At 39.1% G+C, this 23980-nt stretch overlaps 1 protein-coding gene across 1 annotated transcript; it reads right to left on the bottom strand.

The window, feature by feature from the left end:
• Window positions 1–5966: 5966 nt before the first annotated feature.
• Window positions 5967–16330, bottom strand: MRPL44 (mitochondrial ribosomal protein L44). The gene is made up of 4 exons (XM_003818686.6): window positions 15971–16330; window positions 13620–14088; window positions 9671–9849; window positions 5967–6825 (listed from the first exon to the last, which is right to left on the bottom strand). Exons 1-4 carry the CDS (start codon window positions 16165–16167, stop codon window positions 6654–6656), a joined length of 1017 nt encoding a protein of 338 aa, XP_003818734.2. The 5' UTR covers window positions 16168–16330; the 3' UTR covers window positions 5967–6653.
• Between the last annotated feature and the right edge of the window lie 7650 nt (window positions 16331–23980).

Raw genomic sequence — 23980 nt, 5'->3', positions numbered from 1 at the left:
CCTCCCAAAATATAGGGATTATAGGAGTGAGCCACTGCACCAGGCCTCTAATAATAATGTTATCTGCAAACATTAACAATGTATTTGGTGTGATGCAGAATGGTGATTTCTCATTTTGCAAATTTCTCATTTAAATCATACCATCACTCCAAGGTCTCTCAGTTGCCCAGGCTGTAATGCAGTGGTATGATCATGGCTCACTGCAGCCTTGAACTCCTGGGCTAAAGCAGCCCTTCTGCCTCAGCCTCCCAAATAGCTAGGACTTACAGGCACGTACCACCACACCTGGCTAATTTTTTTAAAAAAAATTTTTTTGTAGAGATGGGGGTCTTTGCTGTGTTACCCAGGCTACTCTCAAATTCCTGGCCTCAGGCAGTCCTCCAGCCTCAGTATATGGACATGTTTGAGCAAATAATGTATCTTATAGATTAGATGTCACACTGAGTTTGAACAAGAGAGAGGCTGCAGTTTTCCTAAAGTAACAAAATGATAGACCTTTGTTAAAACTGAGACAAACCATCAGTGTAGTCACTCTTTTGACAGGTCATGAGATGGGTACTTCCGATTCTGCCTTGGACACTGTGGAGGAAGAGAGTAGGTACCGACCCAAATACACTGAAAGCTCTGACTTAACTGGCCTTTCACTCTGTCCTAAAAAGGAGAGGTGACAGGAAATTTTGAAGCAAAAGAAAATCCCAATCATAACAGAAGTTTACAAAGGCCCAAGGGAGTGGCCTTTGTACCGGGAGTGCTGTTTTCTGAAAATGAAAAACTGAATAATACATGAGATTCACATGCAGGGCGGGTACGAAAGAGCAGGGATGCAGGCGTTTCCCCTGGGCCAGCAGAGTAGCAATTGCCCACTTCCTAAGAGTGATCAGTGGTGACAGCTGGGAGAGAGGTGAGAGCTCAGTAAGCTGGGAGGTGACGTCTATGTCCTTGACCTCCTGTGAATGTTGAAAGACACTGTGTCATTTGCCTACTGAGAGTCGGCTTTGGGAGGCCAAAGAGTGGAAGACACTACTGGCTTTAAAGCTCCATTTCTCTGGGGATTCCCAAACTGTGCCTTCGACCACCTCTTAAATCTTGAAGAAAAAGAGATAGAGATGTTGTGATTTAAATGAGAAATTTGCAAAATGCGAAATAGCTGTTCTTCATCACACCAAATGCATTGTTAGTGTTTTCAGATAAAATTATTATTAGGTAGCAAAATGGAAGTGAAATTTTTGATTTCTTGGTGCCATACCTCCTTCATCTAAGTTTATGATCCCACCTTGACCCTCTCTTGAATCTTGAAGATAAAAAGAGATGGTGTGATTTAAATGAGAAATTTGCAAGATAAGAAATCACCGTTCTTCATCACACCAAGTACATTGTTAATGTTTGCAGATAACATTATTATTAGGGGCCTGGTGCAGTGGCTCACTCCTATAATCCCAATACTTTGGGAGGCCCAAGGGTTTCAGACCAGCCTGGGCAACCTACTGAGACCCTATGTCTTAAAAAAAAAATTATTAGGTGGCAAAATGAAAATGAAATTTTAAATTTCTTAGTGCTATACCCCCTTCATCTAAAGTTTATAATCTCTTGCCAAAGGTAAAGTGAAGAATGGCAGGCCTCCATGCCTATCCTTCCTAGACAAAAAACAATAAAAAATCCCAGGACCAAGAATTGAGTCCTGGTGGCGGACTGCCAGGAGCCTCATGAACATCACTGTCAAGTCAGTTCATCTGATGACGCTCAGCTGATTTTTTTTTTTTTTTTTTTTTTTTTTTTTTTTTTTTACTAGATTTGTCTTATTAACTGTGTAAGTGTATTGCTAAACGTCTCCTGGCCCTTACTGATATGTCTTCATGTGAAGATGCTGACATCAATAGTTTATGTACAGGAAACATTGTCAGAAAGTCAAACTTCCCCTCTCGGAAATATCCTTCTCTGTCAATGACCTCTTTACTCATGTCTTCTGCAAAAAAGAGGATCAGAATAGAACAAACTGAGTTCATTTGAAATTTGAAAAATAAAATAGGGACAGGGTCTTGCTATGCATCACAGCTGGTCTCACTCCTGAGCTCAAGCAATCCTCTTACCTTGGCCTCCCAAAGTGCTGAGATTACAAGCATAAGTCTCCGTGCCAGGCCTTCATTTGCAATTTTAATACACAACAGCTCAGGTGAAAACATACTCCTTGAACTCCTCTGAATAATCAAATAATGTCGTTCTTCCTCAATTGAAGAAGGAATAAGTTAATGTTTTTAATTTTCCCAATTGTTTTTCTCCCAGAAAGTTTTCTTAAACCATTAGTCTTCTGTAGTTAGTAAACACTAATAGGCAGGCAGATAAATGAACAACAAATAGTCATGGAAAGCACAAAGACCACCAATGCCAAAACAGCTTTCTTTTTTCAGGAGCATGTGTGATTGTGATTTTTGATTGCATAAGTTCCAGGAAAAATTGTTATTAGTTTGCATGATGGGATTAGATCTAGCAATCATTCTTGGTATTATACAGAGAGAACCATGGCTTTCAAGTAAGTGCTCTGATACTCAACCAAAGTTAAGAGACTCTAGGTCCCAGAGGACAATAGTTGAGGGACTTTGCAAACTAAGGCTGGGGGAAATGGAACAGGGATGAACTGAGGGGAAGAAAAACAAAGTGGGCTTAGGATGAAGAACGTGGGCAGCATGCTGGCAGCTGAGCATCCTCAGTGCATACCCCTCTGCTGAGGGCTGCTGTGAGCTGGCCACCCTGATGGGAAGACAGTCTTCAGGAACTGTCCTGATGGACACAGGATTCCCTTGCCTCCGCAGTGCATCTTCTCCTATCAACAAAAGGAAGTAGGAAGAAAGAAACACCAAGAAGAGGCCTGCAAAAAAGGTCTTCTAAAAGTTTTATCTATGGCAGCCCTGCACTCTTCCTTCTTTACGGTGAATAGAAAAGAGCTCAAAAATCCATACCTTCACATCTCAGGTGAATTGTTCATACATCAAATTCTTGTAACATCCAAAGGCGAGGGAAGAACAAGGTGAGCTGGCTCCTGAAGAAGTATTCATGGAATATTAGAGCCGAGAGGGGCCTTGAAAAGTCATATTTCATGGTAATCCTGTGCCATATAGACATAATCTTTCCTGTATCGGTAGAAAATAGGTTCCCCATAATGGCCAATTCACATACTAAATTGTGCAATAGGATTACAGCACCATCTTGTGGCCAAAATCAGTACAGCTCTGAACACAAAAAGCTCCAATTTGTTCCATTCTTACTTGGAGTTTAGTGTTAGTTTCCAGTTTACTTTCTTGTGACCACATACAACACTTTGAGAAAAATATTCCTCATTATACATATGCATATAATAAAGAGTATGAATTTAAAAGAATAGGGGTTATGTAATTAAGTCTGTAGACATTAATATTACATTTTTGGCTAGAGGATTTTTTTGGTACAATTATACTTTGGGCACAGGGAACTGGAGAGTGGGAAAAGGTGGAAAAAGTCAGAATTTCAAAGTAAATGACTAATGTCTTTCTCTGGTGTGAACCTAAATTCAAATGTCAGTGCTTCCAGTCTTATGACTGTCTTCTCAACATGGATGAGGCATTAATCAAAGAGCTAGTCCTTCACATGGTCACTGAATGCTCTTGGTCACATGCACCATTTGATGACATTCTTGTACCCACATGTTCCTTCTACCCACATATCATACTTATGCAGTTAGGCTCATAGGACAAATAGCTACTCAGAGACTGGTTCCAAATTTCAAGCTATATTTGATATGCAATTGAAAACGTATGTCAATTTTTCTAAATTTTCTACATTTCTACCCTATTTTAGAGGGTGCTTTTAAAAAGTACAACAATTTAAGTTCAAAGAAGGCTTTACTTAGAAATATGTTGAAATTACATTCTACATAAGGCATATGGATCTCTACTTGCAAAGTAGTTTTATGAACTAGAGCCAGACTTGTCCCACATGTAAATTTGGAAGCATTCAAGGTTTAAAAGTTTGAAAACCTAAAAGGATAGTTCCCCTCTAAGCTTGTAGGGTAAGGTCCTGCAAACTCCCCTGAGCAGGAGAAATTTGGGAATGCACAATCAGCACTATTTAGCTGGGGGGGGGGGGGGCGGGGAGGGGGAAGAAAAGGATTACTGGGTTTGCAAATGAATTCCCTAGACTTTCTTAATGTTTACCCTAAAAAAAATTAGAATCATACCACAGCTAGATTCTGCCATCTCACAGATGCTGGATAAGTGGTCAGAAGACGTGTCTTTTGCTTTCCAGAAAAGTTTGTCATATAATCTCTTTTCTCCTACAGTGCCAATGAGATGCTTATCAAATCATGTTTACTTGTGAGTAACACATATAAATGGCATTTTACCACTGGTTTTGGTCCTCTATCCTTGTGTTCCATTACTAGGAGTTGAAGTTAACTCTGAAAAAGAGGTAAAATATAGTTGACCCTTGAACAATGCAGGGATTAGGGATGTTGACCCCTCATGTAGCAGTAAATCTGTATATAACTTTAAACTTCCCAAAAACTTAACTCCTAATAACCTATGGCTGACTGGAAGCCTTACTGATAATATATTAATAAACAATCAATTAACACATATTTTATTATATAGATTATAAACCTTATTCTTACAACAAAGCTAAAAATATTAAAGAAATCAAAGAAAATACATTTACTATTCATTAAGTGGACATGGATGATCAAAAAGGTCTTCATCCTTGTCTTCACGCTGAGTAGGCTAAAGAGGAGGAGGAGGAAAAGGGGGATGGTCTTGCTGTCTCACGTTGGCAGAAGCAGAAGAAAATCTGCATATATATACTGATCTGCACAATTCGAACCCACGTTGTTCGAGGGTCAACTTTAACTCACTTTTAACCTGCCAATTCAGTCAACTAGTTATTTTTCAAATTTTCCCCTCCAAAAAGTCTCTGCTTTACCTTTGGGAGCTATAAACCCTGTAAGATAACTCAAGTTCCACTTTCCTAGCCAGGCTCAGGAAAGGCATTTCAAAGTTCCTTCATCTTTCTTTATAAAAAAAAATGTCAGGCCGGGCACAGTGGCTCACGCCTGTAATCCCAGCACTTTGGGAGGCCGAGGTGGATGGATCACGAGGTCAGGAGATTGAGTCCGCCCTGGCCAACATGGTGAAACCCCGTCTCTACTAAAATACAAAAAAAATTAGCTGGGTGTGGTAGCACGCACCTATAGTCCCAGCTACTCGGAAGGCTGAGGCAGGGGAATCGCTTCAAACTCAGGAGGCAAAAGTTGCAGTGAGCTGAGATCACACCACTGCACTCCAGCTTGGGCAACAGAGCGAGACTCTGTCTAATAAATAAATAAATAAATAAATTCATGGCAAAAGTACTGTTGGTTTTAACATTTTACCTCTTTTCTATTCTCAACTCGTAGGTCCTGCTATTCTTGTTAAACCCTGGGAGTGACTACTGGAAGACTCAAACTAAAAATTACTGTTGCCAAAGTTTTTAAAAAATGATAGATCAAAAGGAATTTGCAGTTAGGGGATTATTGAACTGACCACAAAGGATTAGAAAACCAAAACCTCTCTACTGAATTAAATGTGTTCCAATACTTACAACACTGCTTGGTACATACTATTATTATGACTAGAATACTAAATTCAACTAATACCGGCTTTATTTTCCCTTCACCATTAACATTTTAAGCAGCTTTTGAGTTTCAACTTCTTAGAAAAGGCAATTTCTGAAAAGCATAAATTTGCCTTTTCCTGCTATTTATAATAGAAATTGAATAAGAAACATACTAGAAGTATACATAATTTTAAACTTAGAATTTAGGGATCATGTAAATAGCTAGTTATAATCTGTACTATGCATTTCCCAAAGAGTTTTAACATTACTGTTTTAGTTAAAATTGTATTACAGAAGCAAAGTTCTTCAACCTCCTGCCATTACTGGGTATATCAAATTAAAATGCAATGTTAACATGTGGAGAAAAAAAACTTTATTGGTATTACAGCAAAAAATTCACATAAGATACATAAATTATGATACCTCAAAGCTAGAGGCAAATAAAATACACCTAATTATACAAATTCTATACAATTAAATCAAGAACATTAGGAAAATTTTTTTGCAAAAATGTCAAAAAAAAGATTTGATCTGGTCGGGTACAGTGGCTCACACCTGTAATCCCAGCACTTTGGGAGGCCAAGACGGGTGGATCACCTGAGGTCAGGAGTTCAAGACCAGCCTAGCCAACTTGGTGAAACCCCATCTCTACCAAAAATACAAAAATTAGCCGGGTATGGTGGCGTGTGCCTGTAATCCCAGCTACTAGGGAGGCTGAGCCACGAGAATCGCTTGAACCTGTGAGGTGGAGGTTGCAGTGAGCCGAGATCACACCACTGCAGTCCAGCCTGGGTGGCAGAGTAAGACTCCATCTCAAGAGAAAAAAAAAAGATTTGATCAAACCAAGATTTCAGAAAAACAAAACCAAAAACACTGTGACTTGGTTAACATTTATTTAATTTTGGGAACACAGTAAAAAACAGAAACAAACAAAACAACATCTATTTCTTCACAATTGTGAAAATGTCTGGCTTGAAACACCTTTGACATTTATCTCACTTTCGCTCTCAAGTTTCAGGCTGCTGCAACCACAGCGGCTAGCTGGCAGTGATGCTCTTTTCTGCTCTCAAGGTTTCTTTGGGCTTGGAATAGTTCCACGGCCGTCTATTTTCTGTGAATCCGTAAAGTTTTCTAAGGGCCACTCGAGCAGCCTCTTCTTCTGCAACCAATACTGTTTCCCCAGGTCCTTCTGCAATCAACTTTTTATCACTAGAAAGAGAACAAATAGTAGTCTTAAATTACATGGAATATTGTAAGACAGTACACAAAGCAGTTATAAAGCAATTATGCCTTCTACATCTATTTCAATATCACCCATTAGAAGTAACACAATAGCTCTGATAGATCATCTTTTGGATTTTAACTAGATTTGTTGCAAGTTCATTACATATGGTAATTAGACAAAGATACACTTACGTTTCCTTAGAAATATATACAACTCTGTCAAGTCAAAAAAGCAAGTCGTATCTACGTTTTCAATTGTTGATGAGAGAATTGGAAGAATATGTAAATAAATATCTCCTTACAAAAACCTGAAACTAGTAAAAATATTATCAGGAATTATAACTATTTTTATTTTTAATGTGTGATATAACTTGGGAAAAGATTCTGTTGAAAAATTATGCCTTTTGAGTCTGTCATTTAAACTTTAACACAAATAAGAAACCAGAAACCAGCTCTATATTTCAAATTAAGAACTTAAGGCTGGGCATGATGGCTCACACTTTTTTTTTTTTTTTTTTTTGAGACCGAGTCTCACTCTGTCGCCCAGGCTGGAGTGCAGTGGCGCGATCTTGGCTCATGGCAGGCTCCGCCTCCTGGGTTCACGCCATTCTCCTGCCTCAGCCTCCTGAGTAGCTGGGACTACAGGTGCCCGCCAACGCGCCCGCCAACACGCCCAGCTAGTTTTTTGTATTTTTAGTAGAGATGGGGGTTTCACCATAGCCAGGATGGTCTCGATCTCCTGACCTCATGATCTGCCCGCCTTGGCCTCCCAGTGGCTCACAGCTTTAACACCAACACTTTGGGAGACCAAAGCAGGAGGACTGCTTGAGCCCAGGAGTTAGGGATCAGACTAGGCAACATAGTGAGACCTCTGAAAAAAAAAAGAAAAAAGAAAAAAAATAAATAGTAATTAAATAAAAAGGAAAAAAAAAAAAGAGCTTCAAAACAGGCTCAGATTTTTAAATCATTTTACATATTTCCAATCCACTCTAATTTATTCCCAAGTGAGGTAACACTCAATGTTGGCTTTGAGTATTCTATCGATAAATCTAATGTAGGTATTCCTCTGCTTTACTGGTATTTCTATATCATAACCATTTATCTTCTTTAAAAATGTAAAATGTTCCTTCAAGGGAGCAAAGAATGTAGAATGTGCACATCAAATAACTATAATCCTATTTGTTTTGCTACTTCTGAAATATATTTAACTACTTCCTGGAAATTTTCTGACCTAAAATTTCATCTGTGCAATTAAAAGAAGCATCTCCTGAAAGTTTCATGCATAGCAACTGCATTTACTAAATCAGATTCAATCGGCAACTGCATTTACTAAGTCAGATTCAATATAAGCTGATTTGAAAGTGAAGACCGAAACCAAATTAAAGAAAAACTAGTGAAGCTACACAAATAAAACAACAACAATATGCAATAAATTTGCTAAAAAACATCTGTTATGACAATAATTGGAAATGAAACAAAGGTTCTATAAGTTAAACTTTATAATAATAAACACATACAAATTTGCACAAAGTTTGAGAATCAGAAAAAGTCATCTTAAAGTGAATAACAAGCACAGAATTTTGTTTTTAGTCTAATGTTGCTGGTTTTATCACTGATCACGTTTTAAAAAGTCATTATGTAAAATCTACAAAAACACTACTACCCAATAGTAATCACTGTAGTGATATGGCAAATTACTTCTTACATTTTTTTTTTTAGATAAAAGATCATTCTCCAAAATGTCCCAATCTCATTAAAAATTCTTTTAAAATGTCGCCTGTAATAGCTGTACTATATTCCATCATGTACACATATCATTTCCCTCTTGTGGAATATCAAATTTATTTCTAATTGTTTTTTAGTTCAACAACTATTTACTGACCACCATGTCCCAGCAACTGTTCAAAGTATGGAGCATAAAGAGGTAAACAACAAACGTCTTTGTTCACAAAATTTGCCTGCAAATCTAAGGCAAACAACCCAAAGTTGAAATACCAAAATCAAAGAACATAAAAAATTTTAAGATGCTTGGCATTTTGTCAAAATTATTCACAGAAATATGGTACATTTTTTTCCTACCAGCAGTGTATAAACTGATGATAAAAGACATGTTTAAAAGGTTTGCCAATCAGGTAAGTAACAAAGAGTATCTGACTGTTTTTGCATTTCAATAAATAAAACTTTTTACAACACTATCCATTTTCCCCATGTGGTAACTTCTATTTCTTTTATACTTATAAAGTCTTTCGTGATACAAGGATGAGAAAAATATTTACCTAAATTTTAATCTAGCTATCTTAAATATTCAATATTTACATTTAACACTTTAATCTTAACCTCTGAGATTAATTTGGGGCAGGTCAACTTTTTACTAACAAAACTAAAAAGCTCTCAACATGGGTTGATTTACACATTTTGATGGATAACTAAGGCCCTTCCTTTTCCAGTTCTAGGGTCAGTTGAAGCTACTGACAAGAATGGATTAAGGTTGAATCTGTAACACAAACAAGTCAACATTTGTACTTCTATACAGAAAAATTTAAGATAACACACTGAAAGTCTATAGCAAATAGTTGGCTGACAAAAGCTACTATTAGCAAAACTCAGATTCTTCCTAAGCATAACTAGCGGGAAGGGAAGTAGTAAATAATAACCATGGGGAAGAGATTTTTAAAAAATCTTTTCATGCAATTAGAAGTTACATTAAGGAATCTGAAGAGGTTATGTTAACATTCCTTATGGAATGTGAAGAGTGTTTTTAAGGCTTTGTGAGGAGTCTGTTTTTAGGATTTCCTCAAAGTTATAAAGTTAAGATTAAAATTTCACTAACCAGTATAAGCCAACAAAATACAAAGGCAAAGCTGTGGTGCCACCAGACTGCCTGGTAAGTCTTGATTCAGGAGCTGAAACATTCCTTTTCTTCAGTTCTTCTACCAATAGCCCCATGGGATTTATTATCTTCCACATCTCAAAGAGCTCTTTTCCAGTCATTTGAGTAATTAAGAAGTCCTGCATATAAAAATATAATTTATACATTTTAATTAGTAGAAAGAACATTAGGACCACAATTCAAAATACATTTTTAACACTTTTTAAATTAGAGAAGTCACAGAGTACATTTTTAACAGAAATTTAAAACTTAATGGGAAACGAAAGACAAAAATGTACTATTCTTTTTCATTCCCATAGTTTTTACACAAATTTTATTACAAAAATCATAGTTGGATTAAAAAAATTTGCAAGCCCGAGAAACCTATTTCAAGCAGTATGATCTACCAAAATTCCACAGAAGGTAGAATCCTATAATTTTTTTTTTTCTTTTTTGAGACAGGGCTTCACTCTATTGCCTAGGCTAGAGGTGCAGAGGCATGATTACAAGTAGACTGAAACCTCGACCTCCTGGGCTCAAGCAATCCTCCCAGCTCAGCCTCTTCAGCAGCTGAGACTACAGGTGCACACCACCATACTCGGCTAGCTTTTAAATTTTTTATAGAGATGAGGTCTCCATAAGTTGCCCAGCCTAGTCTCGACTCCTGGCCTCAAAGGATCCTCCTGCCTTGGCTTCTCAAAGTATTGGAATTACAGGCATTAGTCACCGTACCCTGCCCTATCTTATAATTTAGAATTATATTCCTACTAGTAAGAAACAAAATATTTAAAGAATTAACGAATAAAAAGTAGTAACTTCTCATAGAAACTCATGTAAAATGGCACTCAGGGCCTCTAAATAACAATACTTCCTCCATTAATAATGTTTTTAAAAACTCAGCCAGGTGAGGTGGCTCACACCTGTAATCCCGGCACTTTGGGAGGCCAAGGCAGGCAGATCACTTGAGGCCAGGAGTTCGAGACTAGCCCGGCCAACATGGTGAAACCCTGTCACTACTAAAAATACAAAAATTAGCCAGGCATGATGCTGCACGCCTGTAAATCCAGCTACAAGGGAGATTAAAGCACAAGAATTGCTTGAACCTGGGAGGTGGAGATTGCAGTGAGCCAAGATCATGCTACCACTACACTCCAGCCTGGGCAACACGGCAAGACTCTGTCTCAAAAAATAATAAAAAATAATTTTAAAAAATCGTTTAATAATTTCACATAAACTTTTAAAACTGTAACATACTAGTAATTATTTATACGACAAAGATAACTGAGAAATTATGAACATTCAAAGCAGAATTGATTTTGCCAGTAAAAAGTATTATGTTGTATAGAAACTATGGAAGCAAACATTAATTTTCACAGCAATTTACATATTCCAATTAACTTGTATTAACAAACATTAGTAGTATGATAACAGGATGGATGGATGGATGGATGGATGGATGGAGGCAGAGGGAAGAAATTTAAAAAGATCACTTAGTTCATGAAATGAAGTCAATTCATTACAACACTCCTCCAAGCACCAGAACACTTTCAGCTTCATTAATAAAAAATATTAGGCCAGGCGTGGTGGCTGATACCTATAATCCCAGCACTTTGGGAGGCTGAGGTAGGAGGATCACTTGAAATCAGGAGTTCAAGACCAGCTTGAACACCATAATGAGACCACGGCTCTACAAAAAAAATTTAGCTGGGCATAGTGACACATGCCTGTGGTCCCAGCTACTAGGGAGGCTGATATAGGAGCATGGCTTGAGCACAGGAAGTCGAGGCTGCAGTGAGCTGTGATTGTGCCACTGCACTCCAGCATGGACAACAGAGATGCTGCCTCGAAAAAAAAAACTTACAAATCCACTCTCAGTAGGGGATTTTGAAATGTTTTAATGTACAGAGGTAGATATGCCTTATGGGATATGTATGTATATACACATATATAAAAATCACTGAACTGCTATCTGTCATATAGAATAACCAAGTGTAAGGCTAGGAAACACAACTCTTTCCCATCATCTAAGATATTAGTAGGAATATAGAAAGAAAGCTCAATTTTTCTTAAGTGATTACCTTCTATTGCCTCCTTCTATTTTTTGCTATTTGCTCCTGGTCTTAATAATTTATTAGAACTTTCTAGTAGGGTTTGAGTTGAATACTCCAATCTCATCTCCCCAGAATAGGGAAGCAGTATGAAGAAATGATGTTTCTAAAATGCACATTTGATCATTAAAAACCTCCCACTTAGAACAACTCCAGCTGTCGCTACACAAGACTATCAAAATACATACTCTGTAGCATGGCTAAGAGTGCCATTCTAATTTCCAGATGCAGAGATATCACCTGGAGAGCTAGTTAAAATACAGATTCCTAGGCCCTACTCCCAGAGATTATGTACTCTGAGGGGGTGCCTGAGAATTTGCATTTCTATCAAGTTCTCCAGTGATGCTGATACTGATGCCCAAACCACTTTCTTAGTAATACTGTTAGCTCTTCTGTACACTTAAAGGTCCAGACTTATCTCTGATCACTTTGCCAAATGCAATATGATCCAGCCACAAAAAAATTAACTGTAGTTCCCAAGCACAAGATCATCCTTGACACTGTCTTTCCAAAACATCGTTTTAAGGGGCACAAATCACTTCTGTAAAACCTTTTCTAGCCTTACTAAAGTTGGCTGTTGCCTCCTCTAAGTTCACTCTGCACCTTAACACCTCTAGGAAAGCACTTCCACATTGCATTCCATCTGAATAATGAGCTGTGAGTAGGATCAAATCCTATTTAGATAGCGGCTTCAGAGCTCAGCAGAGTGCCTGGCCCACAGTAAGGCACTCAACATTAAGTGGATGAACAAATGAAACAGGACAATCCAAACCTGTCAATTCTACTATAAGAGACATCAAAGCTCAACTCAGACACAGATATTTGAATTATCTATGTTTCGTAAGATCTTTACTTGGAACTGTTAAGACGCATTACAATATGGTAAATATTTCCAACATAGTTTCATGACTACCTTGTAGAATTTCAAAATGGTGACCAAAAATTATTTAGAGTTTTAAAACTTACTCCACAGAGGTTATAGTTTGGACATCAAAAAGGACTTTGTCAGAATTTCTACAGAAAAAACTAACTGGGGGGAGAAAGATAGGTCTTACCTATGAACAAAGCCTGAAGTGTCAGTAAATACAGATATTCTCTAACAAAATTATCAAACTTGGTATCAAAACTAAATGAACAGATTCCAACAGCATGTGATGCTGGTTTAAAGACTGAATGTCAGTCAGATAGGTGCCTAAATCAAGACTGTTTTTATGACTTAAAGTGATTGTGTGGACTCTCTATTATCAAAAAGTGAACAAAACCTCATGTTTTCATCCAATGGCAAAGGATAAAACTTCTCCCAGTTAATAAATTATAAAAGGACAGTGGGAGTCAAGTTGTACCAATTACATAAGAATCTGAATTAGCTAAGCCACTAGCTAACAAAGAGTTATACATTAGAGGGACTTGAAATCCAAGATTTCATCACTTGGAAGAGCAGACAGCAGCTGGTACTGAAGCACAGGCCTCTGCATAGTGTCCTTTGACTTCACTCATTCACCAAACATCTACTGAGTATCTCTCATGCAGGCAGTATCCTTGGCCCTAAGGATGTAAACTTAAAGATGATATGGCTTGTGGTCCTTCAGAAATCACAACCCACAATTTAATATTCACTTCTGATGATATCCATAATAAGAGACAACTGGAATAATTACAGCCCTTTCATAAAAAACCTTTAGGTCTTTCTCAGTTTTCTTGGGAGAAAAATTCACTTCCAAGGTATATATCAAAGAAGTGAATTACAAAAGAATATTTTCCCTTCTGTCTATCTCAAGCATGTCCAATTAATAGTTACGTACCCTGATGAAAAGTGCAGTCCTCTCAGGTCCACTGCTCTGTAACAGGGCTCCAATAACTGCAAAGAAAGTCTGCTGTAACACAGTTGGGGGCACTGGGAATTCCTCACTCAGTGTTAACTGCTCCACAGCCAAGTTTCTAGCCACGTGACACACGACTTCCTCACCAGTGAGAAAGTCAACAAGATTTTTTATGCCTTCAGTGGGCATGTCTGGGTACTCGTCTTCAAGAAACTGTGTAAGGCAAGTCTGTGAAAAAGATGTCCCTTGTTCGGATAGTTCTTGATTACTTTTAAGATTCAGAAGAACAGCTTCTTTCTCTATCCCAAGTTGTTGGCGTTTGGCCTCCTCACTTTTAATATAGCAGCTATTAACAAATGCAGTTTTGAGAAGATCTAAGGAAAAGTTTTCCTGTAACCGATGTCCAAAAGCTTGTATTTCTGCATGGTAATCCCAGTTCGGCTTCTCTGAACTGAAAATGTAAAGACAGTAAGAGATGGTAAAGAGAACAACCTGTTACTGTGATACAAAAATTGTTCACTGTGTTGTAATGTTATTAATTATATAAAGGAAATGAAAGAAGGTTATATTTCTTTTTAATGCCAGGTTGATATTCTAAATGTTAAGACTGAAGTCAGATAAATACTGGCAGTCCTTTGCTATATTCTACATATATGACTGGATTAATTTTCCCTTTGATCCAATTGTCACATGAAATTGGTTCTTCAATATAAAAGACCAAGCCATTAGCCTAACTTTTAGGTTCCTTATTTCTGCTCTAACCATGATACTATGTTTTATACCTAAGTATGAAGCATAAATGTTAATTTCACAGATTCGAGCCATAAACACTAGTATGTTATATTTGCAGTCATCCCTCAATATCTGTAGGGGATTGGTTCCAAGGACTCTCCTGGATACTGAAATTCATGGATGCTCAAGTCTCTTATATAAATGGGGTAGTACAGGCACACTTCGTTTCACTGTACTTCGGTCTATTGTGCTTCACAGATTTATTGCATTTTATTTTTACAAACTGAAGGTTTGTAGCAATTCTGCATGTGCTCACTTTGTGTCTCTGTGTTACCATTTTATAGCAATAAAGTATTTTAAATTAAGGTACATATATTGCTTTTTAGACAATACTACTGTACACTTAATAAACTACAGAATAGTATAAACATAACTTAGGTATACACTGGGAAACTAAAAAAGTCATGTGACTCGTTTTATTGTCGTGGTCTAGAACCAACCCTACAATATGTATGAGGTATACCTGTACTTGCATATAACCTATGCACATCCTCCTGCATACTTTAAGTCATCTCTGGATTACTTATACGTAACACAATATAAAACCCCTTTAAGAAACAAAGGGAAGCAAAGTATGAAAACCTGGGTTGAAAGTCGTAAGATATACATATAACATATACACCTATATAATCTGTCCAACCCATAAAGTTTCTTCCAACTTTGAGAGCCTAAAATACTTAATCTTATAATAAACAAGGGAATGGGAATTAAGAAGAGATTTTATTTTTTGCCATAATTTTCTCTGTTAGAAGACCGTTCCTACTGGTAGGAGTACAAAGTGGATCAACATTTTTTGGAGGGCAATGTTAAAGTACTAATAGCTTTCAAAATTTCATACTACATATGCGTCCCCTTTACGCGCTGTTACATAGGTTTTAATGGCAATAATATGGAGCTCATAGGCCCATATATACAGAGCCATAAAAAAGAGTGAGGTACATATCTTTGTAATGCCATGACAACATGTCAAAGACACATTATTAAAGAGAAAAAGCAAGATGAAGGAATTTAAATTATGTAAAGTATGATCTGGTTTGAAGCTATAAAAACCTGTGTCTCTCTCTGCCAAACCTGTTACCAGAACAGCATTAATTAGGGCAAAAATCTAAAGCTAACTTTTTTTCCTTTTACTCTAGACAGCAGAATTCAGGTTGTAGATTAATTTTTTTCCTCCTTAATTTACGATGCTGTGGACTGCTTTCTTCCCGCTTATCGGAATTCTCAGGCATTACAAACGGGGGCTACAACATCTAAGTCCACATAAGGAAGACCCTCCAGTTAGCCCCATTTCTCCCAATTTTCAGTAGACAAAATCCTAAATGGTAGTTTCAAAACGTCGGGAGCAGCCCGAAGCTCTACCGCCCGCGGCACAAATCCATTTTCTTTGCCTCAGGCCCCGCGCCCACAGCTCACGGGTGTCTCCATCGCAAACTTCCTAAGGCTTAATCCAGGGGCGCATCAGCCGCAGACACGACGCCGCGGGAAGAAGACCCAGTGTCTGCGACCGCCACCCTGAGACCTCTTCCCGAGATGGCTCCTACCGGCGCACGGGCGGCGGCGGGCACCGCAGAAGGCGCTGCCGCTCTAACTCCTTCTGGAAGCGGAAGGCGGCGCGGAATCCCTTCTTCACTCCCCGAACCGGAGGGACCAGCTTGGGGGCGACTGGAGCCAGGAGGCAGCGAGGCCCCTGCTGCAGCAATCTTACCAGCCCGGACGCCATTGCACGAGAGAAAACCATGGAAGACGGAACGAAAGTAGTCGGGCCAGTGTCCCCGTAACACACTTCCCCCGGAACCCGGAACGCGAAGAGAGGGCTGGGGCGGAGACAGCCCCGGGGCGGAGTGATTGCGGCCGCCTTGAGGCTACGCTTGCGCTCGTTCTCTCCTCTCTTCGAGTTACTTTCCAATGATCCGGACTTGAGGGCGTTTGCGCCCAAAAGTTTCTGGGAGAAGTTGCTTCACCCTGTCACTCTCTTGTTCTTTCCTCTCTCGTTACAGCAAAACAAACAAAAATCTGTTTCGCTTTCAGGTTAAGGAAACATTTAAATCCTCAAAAAAAGAAAACATTTTAAATTTATATTTAGTGTTCTAGACCATCAGTCCGGCCACTACTGAGCAAGTATTTACCGAGCTTCTATTTTTGACCCAGCACGCCTCCAAAAGCCTTAGTTTTGGAAACCCTAGACTCAGAAATGTTGGCTTATCCAAAATTAAAATTTTTCTTTAAAAGCAATCTTTAATAGTACATATTTTTAAACATCCGGAAAATGACGGAAAAAACATAAAACGGTAATAGGGGAATTACAGTTTCTTCCTTCTTTATGTTAACACTCTTTAACAATGTAATTCTATTGCTTTCCTACCAAACTGTTAATACAGTACAATTTTTAAAAGAACATATTAAGTCACAAAGGGAGGCTTGTTTGAATTCCCAGTTTTGAGTTGCCTGCTGAACATCTAGACCCTCAAAGGGGCAATGCTTTCTGTGATCTCTTTGTTAAAGGCACCTGTGTCCCCAGCAGTCACCCAGATTGAACTCCTATGTCTTTGATTGTTTTTGTTTCGACAAACCCCCTCTTCGGCGCAGTTTCCACCAAGTGCTTTTTCCATTTATTTCCACTGCAGGTACCTGGTGGCTCTCCTCACCTCTTTCCGTGGTTACTGTAATTGGCCTGGTACCTTCCTCCCTTCCCCAGACACAGCTCACCTACATTAATCTCTCTGAAACACAGACCACAAAGCATGTTATGACTTAGCCCGAGAATCTTCAGTGCCAGGATCATAGAACTCAATTTGGGTTTCTCAGCTTGACCATTTCAAAAGGGAGAATCTAAATGGTTCATCTCAGCTTATAAAAGGGTTCCCTTTGGGGAGGGAGAGAGCAAAAGAGGGGCTGAGCACACACCAAAAAACAAACTGATGCATTTCTGGTTGAAGGAAATTCTCCAAGAAGGGGTGAAAGGATGTTACGATTGACCTTCTTGTTACAATGTATGTAAAGTATTGAAAATTCACGGAACATCAATCCAATAAATGGATTAGGAGAAAATGCAGGGAACTGTCATTTCTGTAGAATTTCATTTATTAGGAAAAATAATCTAAGCCAGTTGTAGCACAATCATGTTAAGTTAAAATGAGGTGTCTCTGTGTTGAGAGTTTCTCAGTCATACAACAATGAGAGCATCATTTGCAGATTAAAAAAATGTAGGTCCTCAAAAGATTTCTTCTACTAATGCCCTTCATGGAACTCAGGAATTAACCAGTTTTTTAAAATTTGCTCATACATTTGTTAATTTATTCAATAAACACATAATAGGAGGAGCACTTGGTTCCAGGATCCAGGCTCAGAAAACTTTAAGGAAGAAAAAGGCCAATGTGTTTTTCAGCCCTCAAAAACCTGATTTTTCCTTTAACCTGCTGTTAGCCCTAATTTGATCAAAGCTCACAGATGTCAACAACTTTCGAGTTTTCATTGGGTTAAGGTCAGGTGGAAGGGTGGGGAAAAGTCACACTTAGGAAGAGGAGGTGAGGCGATTGAGGGTTCACTTTAAGCCTTGGGGAACACAACCTTTTGTGTTTTGATGCCAGGGATATTGCTTATATATTCCTTCAATGATGGTGAGGGCAGCTGGAATACAGGGCACAGAAAGATGGATAACAAAGTTAGTAAGCTCTGCTATAGGACCTTCCTGAACAATCAAGCAATTCTGAACCACCTGGGATTACTCACCACTACTTCATAGATTAGCTAAGGAATAACTACCAAATAGTGGCCTTTAATCCAACTCACAAGGAAAATTACAGACAGAAATAATTACCATAGAATGAAAATTACTATAGTTAAAACTGTTCAAAATACAAAATTGGAGTTACTGATAAATATCGATATAGAATCAGTCTTCACCAAAGTTACATCTGTTCAACCTAGCTTTGGAAAATTTGACTTGATGGAAAATTTGACTTGATAGATCTAAAAGCTGCAACAGAAAACTCATGATAGTAAAACTGATTAGCAAAAAGCCTTAGTAAACCTGAGCAACAAATAACATCTTAGGAAACAAATGTGGAAAAAAATTCATGAAAATACATTAAGCAATATAAACATGAAAATACAATTAGAAATAGGATACTTGTGCTGTATAGAAAATTGATCAAGAAATTTAATTGGTTTCATGGAGCTTATTCCAGAAAACATTTTCTCAAAAAAAAATGCATCAATGTTAGTATAATTCTGTTATAAACACTTTAATTCATAATTATGGAAGCAAAACTTTTTTGGTGTGTTAGCGGCCAGCAAGATGGCTCTCAACAAACCCCACCTCCTGGTACTTACACCCTTGTACATTCCCCTCTCACATTGTGCCGGGATTAGTCTGTGTAACCAATAGACCATGGATGTTTTTATCAATTCTGGGGTTAGGTAGTAAAATACATCATAGCTTCCATTTTGGTCAGATACCTTGTATTTCTTGGATTAGTCTCCTATCAGGAAGTCAGCTGCTATGTTATGATGTTGCCTAAGAAACTATGTGGAAAGGCTTATGTGATGAGTAGCTGAGGCCTCCCGCTAACAGCCATGTGAATGAATGAGCTGTCTTAGAATTGGATCCTCCACTCCCAGTCAGACTTTCAGATGACTGCCTACTGGCCAGCGCTTTGACTGCATCCTCATGAGAGACCCTCAGCCAGAATCACCCAGCTAAACTGCTCCCAAACTCCTGGCCCTCAGGAAATGTATGAGATAATAAACGTTTGTTGCTTTATGCCACTAAGTTCTGGAGTAATTTGTTACATAGCAACAGATAATTAATACACATAGGGTCAAATCAATTGGATGAAAATGGCAAAATAAAAAATGCTCAATATTCATGAGACTTAGGGGATGGCCTCAGAGTGCTGGGTCTAGATGGAAGCGTGGATTTTGCTAGATGCGGAAGAGATGGAAAGGAGGATCAACATTCCATAACACGCACAAAGTCGTCAGGAATGATGATGACTTAGTAAATTCCGCTCCAAAAAGTGAAAGCTGTCTGACCCTTTAACCCCTGTAGGTATAGATCCCCTTTCCTGTCATTAAGGATACTTTTGAGAAACAAGTTCAGGAAATATCAGAGAAGATGTCAAGCACAGTGTTTCCACTTTACCCATGTTCCTTGATGTTTCTGCTAAACTGAGCAATGTTTGGATCTGAGAGAGGGATACCTATTACAGGAAAAGGAATATTTTAAAGGGTTATAAAAATAAGTAAAAACTTGTAATGAGAGGGAAAGTAGAGATATTAGACCACTGTGACTATAATATTGAAACTTCACACTTTTGTTTTGCTTTTTAAATAAAGCATTGTAAAAGTGGTTTGAGATTTTTGCAATGTGATTATTATGCTGGCCTGCAGTGTAAAACTGGGGTAAAATCCAGAGAATGGGTTAAAAGAACTCCTGGCAAAACTACTGAACAAAATTACCAAGTCTTCTTTCCTCTCTGGGATGAAACTGTGTCTCCAGATCTTTTGGCAAGGCCCAAGGAGACGAAGCATGTCCAAAAGCAATAAATCACTGTAGACTTCTTTTTCAGTCTGTTCCACAGATTTAACATGTACTGAACAGATAAACATTGATTAGGTATACATTATAACAACTGCTGAAAGACACTGAAAAGTTTTATAAGTATTTCCTCTTGATTAGAGTTAACCAGATTATAGCCACTAAAAGTTATAAATTTAAAAATCTGGGCTGGGCACGTTGGCTCATGCCTGTAATCCCAGCACTTTGGGAGGCCGAGGCAGGCGGATCATGAGGTCAGGAGTTCAAGACCAGCCTGGCCAACATGGTGAAACCTCATCTCTACTAAAAATACAAAAATTATCTGGACATGGTGGTGTGTGCCTGTAGTCCCAGCTACTCGAGAGGCTAAGACAGGAGAATTGCTTGAATCTGGGAGGCAGAGGTTGCAGTGAGCCAAGATAGCTCCACTGCACTCGAGCCTGCGTGACAGAGCCAGACTCTGTCTCGGGAAAAAAAAAAAAAAAGAATCTGGATAATCTGGATACTGCATACGAATAAGTTATTCTTTATGAGACTATCATTTCTATCATTATATGGTTTATATCTATTTTTGAAAATACTCAATTAGTGAAATATTGCCTTATAATTTACATATGTAATGTCATATTCTCAGTAAGTTATGTCCTACAATCCTCATGATGGCTTTAAAAGACAAACCTTAGACAAATTAAATTTAAGAGTTTAACTGATCAAAGAATGATGAATCAGGCAGCCCCCAGAACCAGAACACGTTCAGAAAGACTCCAGGACTGCCACATGGTCAGATAACATTTATGGACACTAAAAGGAAAAAGTATGTACAGAAAATGCAAATGAGGGACAGAAACAGCTGGTGTCTGCTTTATTTGAATAGGGCTGCCTGTGGTTGGATGAGACTCGGCTACTTTTACAAGAGCAGGTGACAGTCTTTTACACATCAAGTTAGGTTACAGTTCACTGTGTACTGAAAAACCTTTAGGCCAAAATTAAAATATGTACAGCGGAGGCTTTAGTCCAAACTTAATTTAACAGTACTACAAGTTAAATATCAGTATCGCCATAATTGTATCAGTCAGGGTCTTACCAAGAGAACAAAGGCACACCAGATGGTTCCAAGAAGGAAACCGAATACAAAGAACTAGTTACAAAGGTGTTAGAAGAACTGAAAGGCCTAAGAGATTAGGGACAGCAAAACTGGAGAGACAAAGGGAACAGATGGTACCAGAACACAAGAGTTAGGTGAGCCGAATGGGACCAAGAACCCACAGAGACTGCCTGTTGAGGGCTGCGACAAAAGAGGGAAGCTATAGTCAGTGGGGACTGGAGCCACAGAGGAGGCATACTCCCTAAGCAGAAAGAGTGGAGGAGAAATACCCTGGTTTCTTCTTTCCTTCTACCTTCCAATGTCCCACCACTGCCTCCACCACACAAACTTACCAGGAAGCAAGTCGGTTAGGGAGTCTCGGACATGTAGTTTGCAGAAGTCAACCCCCTGCAATATAGACCAAGCAAGGTACACATAAAGTGGATCTGATAGCAACAGGCAAATGGCTAGCCTGTGATTACACTTAGAGTATCTGAAATGTGAAGAGTAGAAAGTCAAGGCCACATTAGAATGCTGACCCATTAAGCTAACATACCTTATTTCATCCAAATGTTAAAGGCAGGAACTTCTTATTACAATAAATAATATTGGCATTTATGATTATCATCATTATCATTCTTACAGTACAACTATAAAATACTCCCTCAAGGAAGTCTAGCATGACACAGGTATTTAGAGTCAGAGGAGGTGATGGCGGGATAGACATTTAGAGATCAAGGTCCAAGGTAAGGGGCCAGACACAGTGGCTCAAGCCTGTAATCCCAGCACTTTGGGAAGCTGAGGTGGGTGGATCACTTGAGGTCAGGAGTTTGAGACCAGCCTGGCCAACATGGTGAAAACCCATCTCTACTAAAAATACAAAAATTAGACTGGCGTTGTGGCATGCACCTGTAATCCCAGCTTTTCTGGAGGCTGAGGCAGGAGAATCATTTGAACCAGGGAGGCGGACGTTTCAGTGAGCCGAGAACATGCCACTGCACTCCAGCCTGGCCACAGAGCGAGACTCTGTCTGAAAAAAAAAAAAAAAAAAAAAAAAAAAAAAAAAAAAAAAAACTCCAAGGTAAGAAGCATGAGTTAACAATAAATACTACACATTATCTCTGCTTCCTACATCACCATTAAAAGGTAACATTATTATTCTCACTTTAGAAATGCAAGATTGGTAAAGACAATAACTTGCCAAAGATTTTACTGCTAGTTAACAGTAAAGTTCCCTCACTATAAAAACCATGCTGTTTCTACTGTTACGGTAAAGTGACTTGTCCAAGATCACATAGCTGGCAGAGGATGGTAGAACTTTATTCATAGATTCCGCCTTCTAACTCAGCAGGGCAGCTCAGAAATCAATTATCTCTGTGTCTGGGAGCTACGCTATGAGGATGCAAAGGCATAAGAATACTACAATGGACTTTGGGGACTTGGGGGGAAATGTGGGAGGGAGTTGAGGGATAAAAGACTACACGCTGGGCTGGGCGTGGTGGCTCATGCTTGTAATCCCAGCACTTTGGGAGGCTGACACAGGCGGATCACAAGGTCAGGAGTTCGAGACCAGCCTGGCCAATATAGTGAAACCCCGTCTCTACTGAAAATACAGAAATTAGCCAGGCATGGTGGGGGGGGTGCCTGTAGTCCCAGCTGCTCGGGAGGCTGGGGCAGGAGAATTGCTTGAACTCGGGAGGCGGAGGTTGCAATAAGCCAAGATCGTGCCACTGCACTCCAGCCTGGGCAACAGAGCAAGACTCTGTCTCAAAAAACAAAACAAAACAAAAAGACTACACACCGTGTACATTGTACACGGCTCAGGTGACGGGTGCACCAGAATCTCAGAAATCACCACAAAATTTCTTATCCATGTAGCCAAACACCACCTGTTCCTCAAAAGCCATTGATATTAAAAAAAAAAATTTCTCTTTGTGTACCTAGAATCTGGCAGTTCCAAGAGGCTGTGCTAAGGCTCTTCTATCACCACTTGAACTCACTTCAATCAGGTTTTACCCCCGGCATTCATGGAAACTTTCAGTCATTTCATTTGCTTGATCTGCAGCATTTGACACAGTCGATCACTTCCTCCTCCTTAGAACACCTTCTTCCTTTGTCTTCAGGACAACACACACAATATCCATTTTCCTCCTACCTCATAGAGTCAGGGGGAAGGGGAGCAGGGGGAGGTTGGCTCCTCTCCAGTCTTTTTTTCTGGTTCCTCCCTCTCTTCCAGACCTGTTGATGTTTCCAAGGCTTCTGTCCTTGTACCTCTTCGTTATTTACACACATACTTCCTCTTGGACTTCATGTACTCTTATGGCTGTAAATGCTATATGCATACTCCATAAAATCATTTTGTGTTTAAGCACTGATTATACAAAATGTATAAAGGTGAGTTAAATTTAGAGCTTAATTTGTTTATGTAAATTGCCTTCAAAATATGTTACAGCTGAGATGTTTTCCATGTGTTTTGGAAGAAATCACACAGAGTAGCTGCTTTTGCAATAAACTGGATCAATGTTACATCTTTGGGTCAGTTCACTGTCATTATGCAAGGTGAGAGTTATATGGGCCTTACCTTATTGTTCACATTGAACCATTCTGGGTGATGATTCATCTTATTTGTAAGACAACTCAATACGTAAGGCCTGTTACAAAGGTAAACCAGGCCAGGCGCAGTGGCTCTCACCTGTACCAGCACTTTGGGAGGCCGAGACAGTTGGATCACTTGAGCTCAGGAGTTCAGCACCAGCCTGGGCAATATGCTGAACCATGTCTCTACTAAAAATACAAAAATTAGCCAGGCATGGTGGTGCATGCCTACTCCCACCTACTGCAGTGGCTGAGGCAGGAGAATTGCTTGAACCCAGGAGGCAGAGGCTGCAGTGAGCTGAGATTGTGCCACTGCCCCCCAACCTGGGTGAC

Source organism: Pan paniscus, chromosome 13, assembly GCF_029289425.2.
Source record: "Pan paniscus chromosome 13, NHGRI_mPanPan1-v2.0_pri, whole genome shotgun sequence".
In the NCBI taxonomy this organism is placed as follows: Eukaryota; Metazoa; Chordata; class Mammalia; order Primates; family Hominidae; genus Pan; species Pan paniscus.
This window is presented reverse-complemented; position numbering and strand designations above follow the sequence as displayed.

Bases quoted from the DNA above. Each gene is read 5' to 3' on its own strand.
- MRPL44 (XM_003818686.6), bottom strand. From the start codon at position 16,167: ATGGTTTTCTCTCGTGCAATGGCGTCCGGGCTGGTAAGATTGCTGCAG. The intron at 9,850-13,619 runs GTACGTAACTAT...TTTTATATGCAG, and splicing joins GGACTGCACTTTTCATCAGG to GACTTCTTAATTACTCAAAT. The intron at 6,826-9,670 runs GTTAGTGAAATT...TTCTCTTTCTAG, and splicing joins TATTTTGTTGGCTTATACTG to TGATAAAAAGTTGATTGCAG.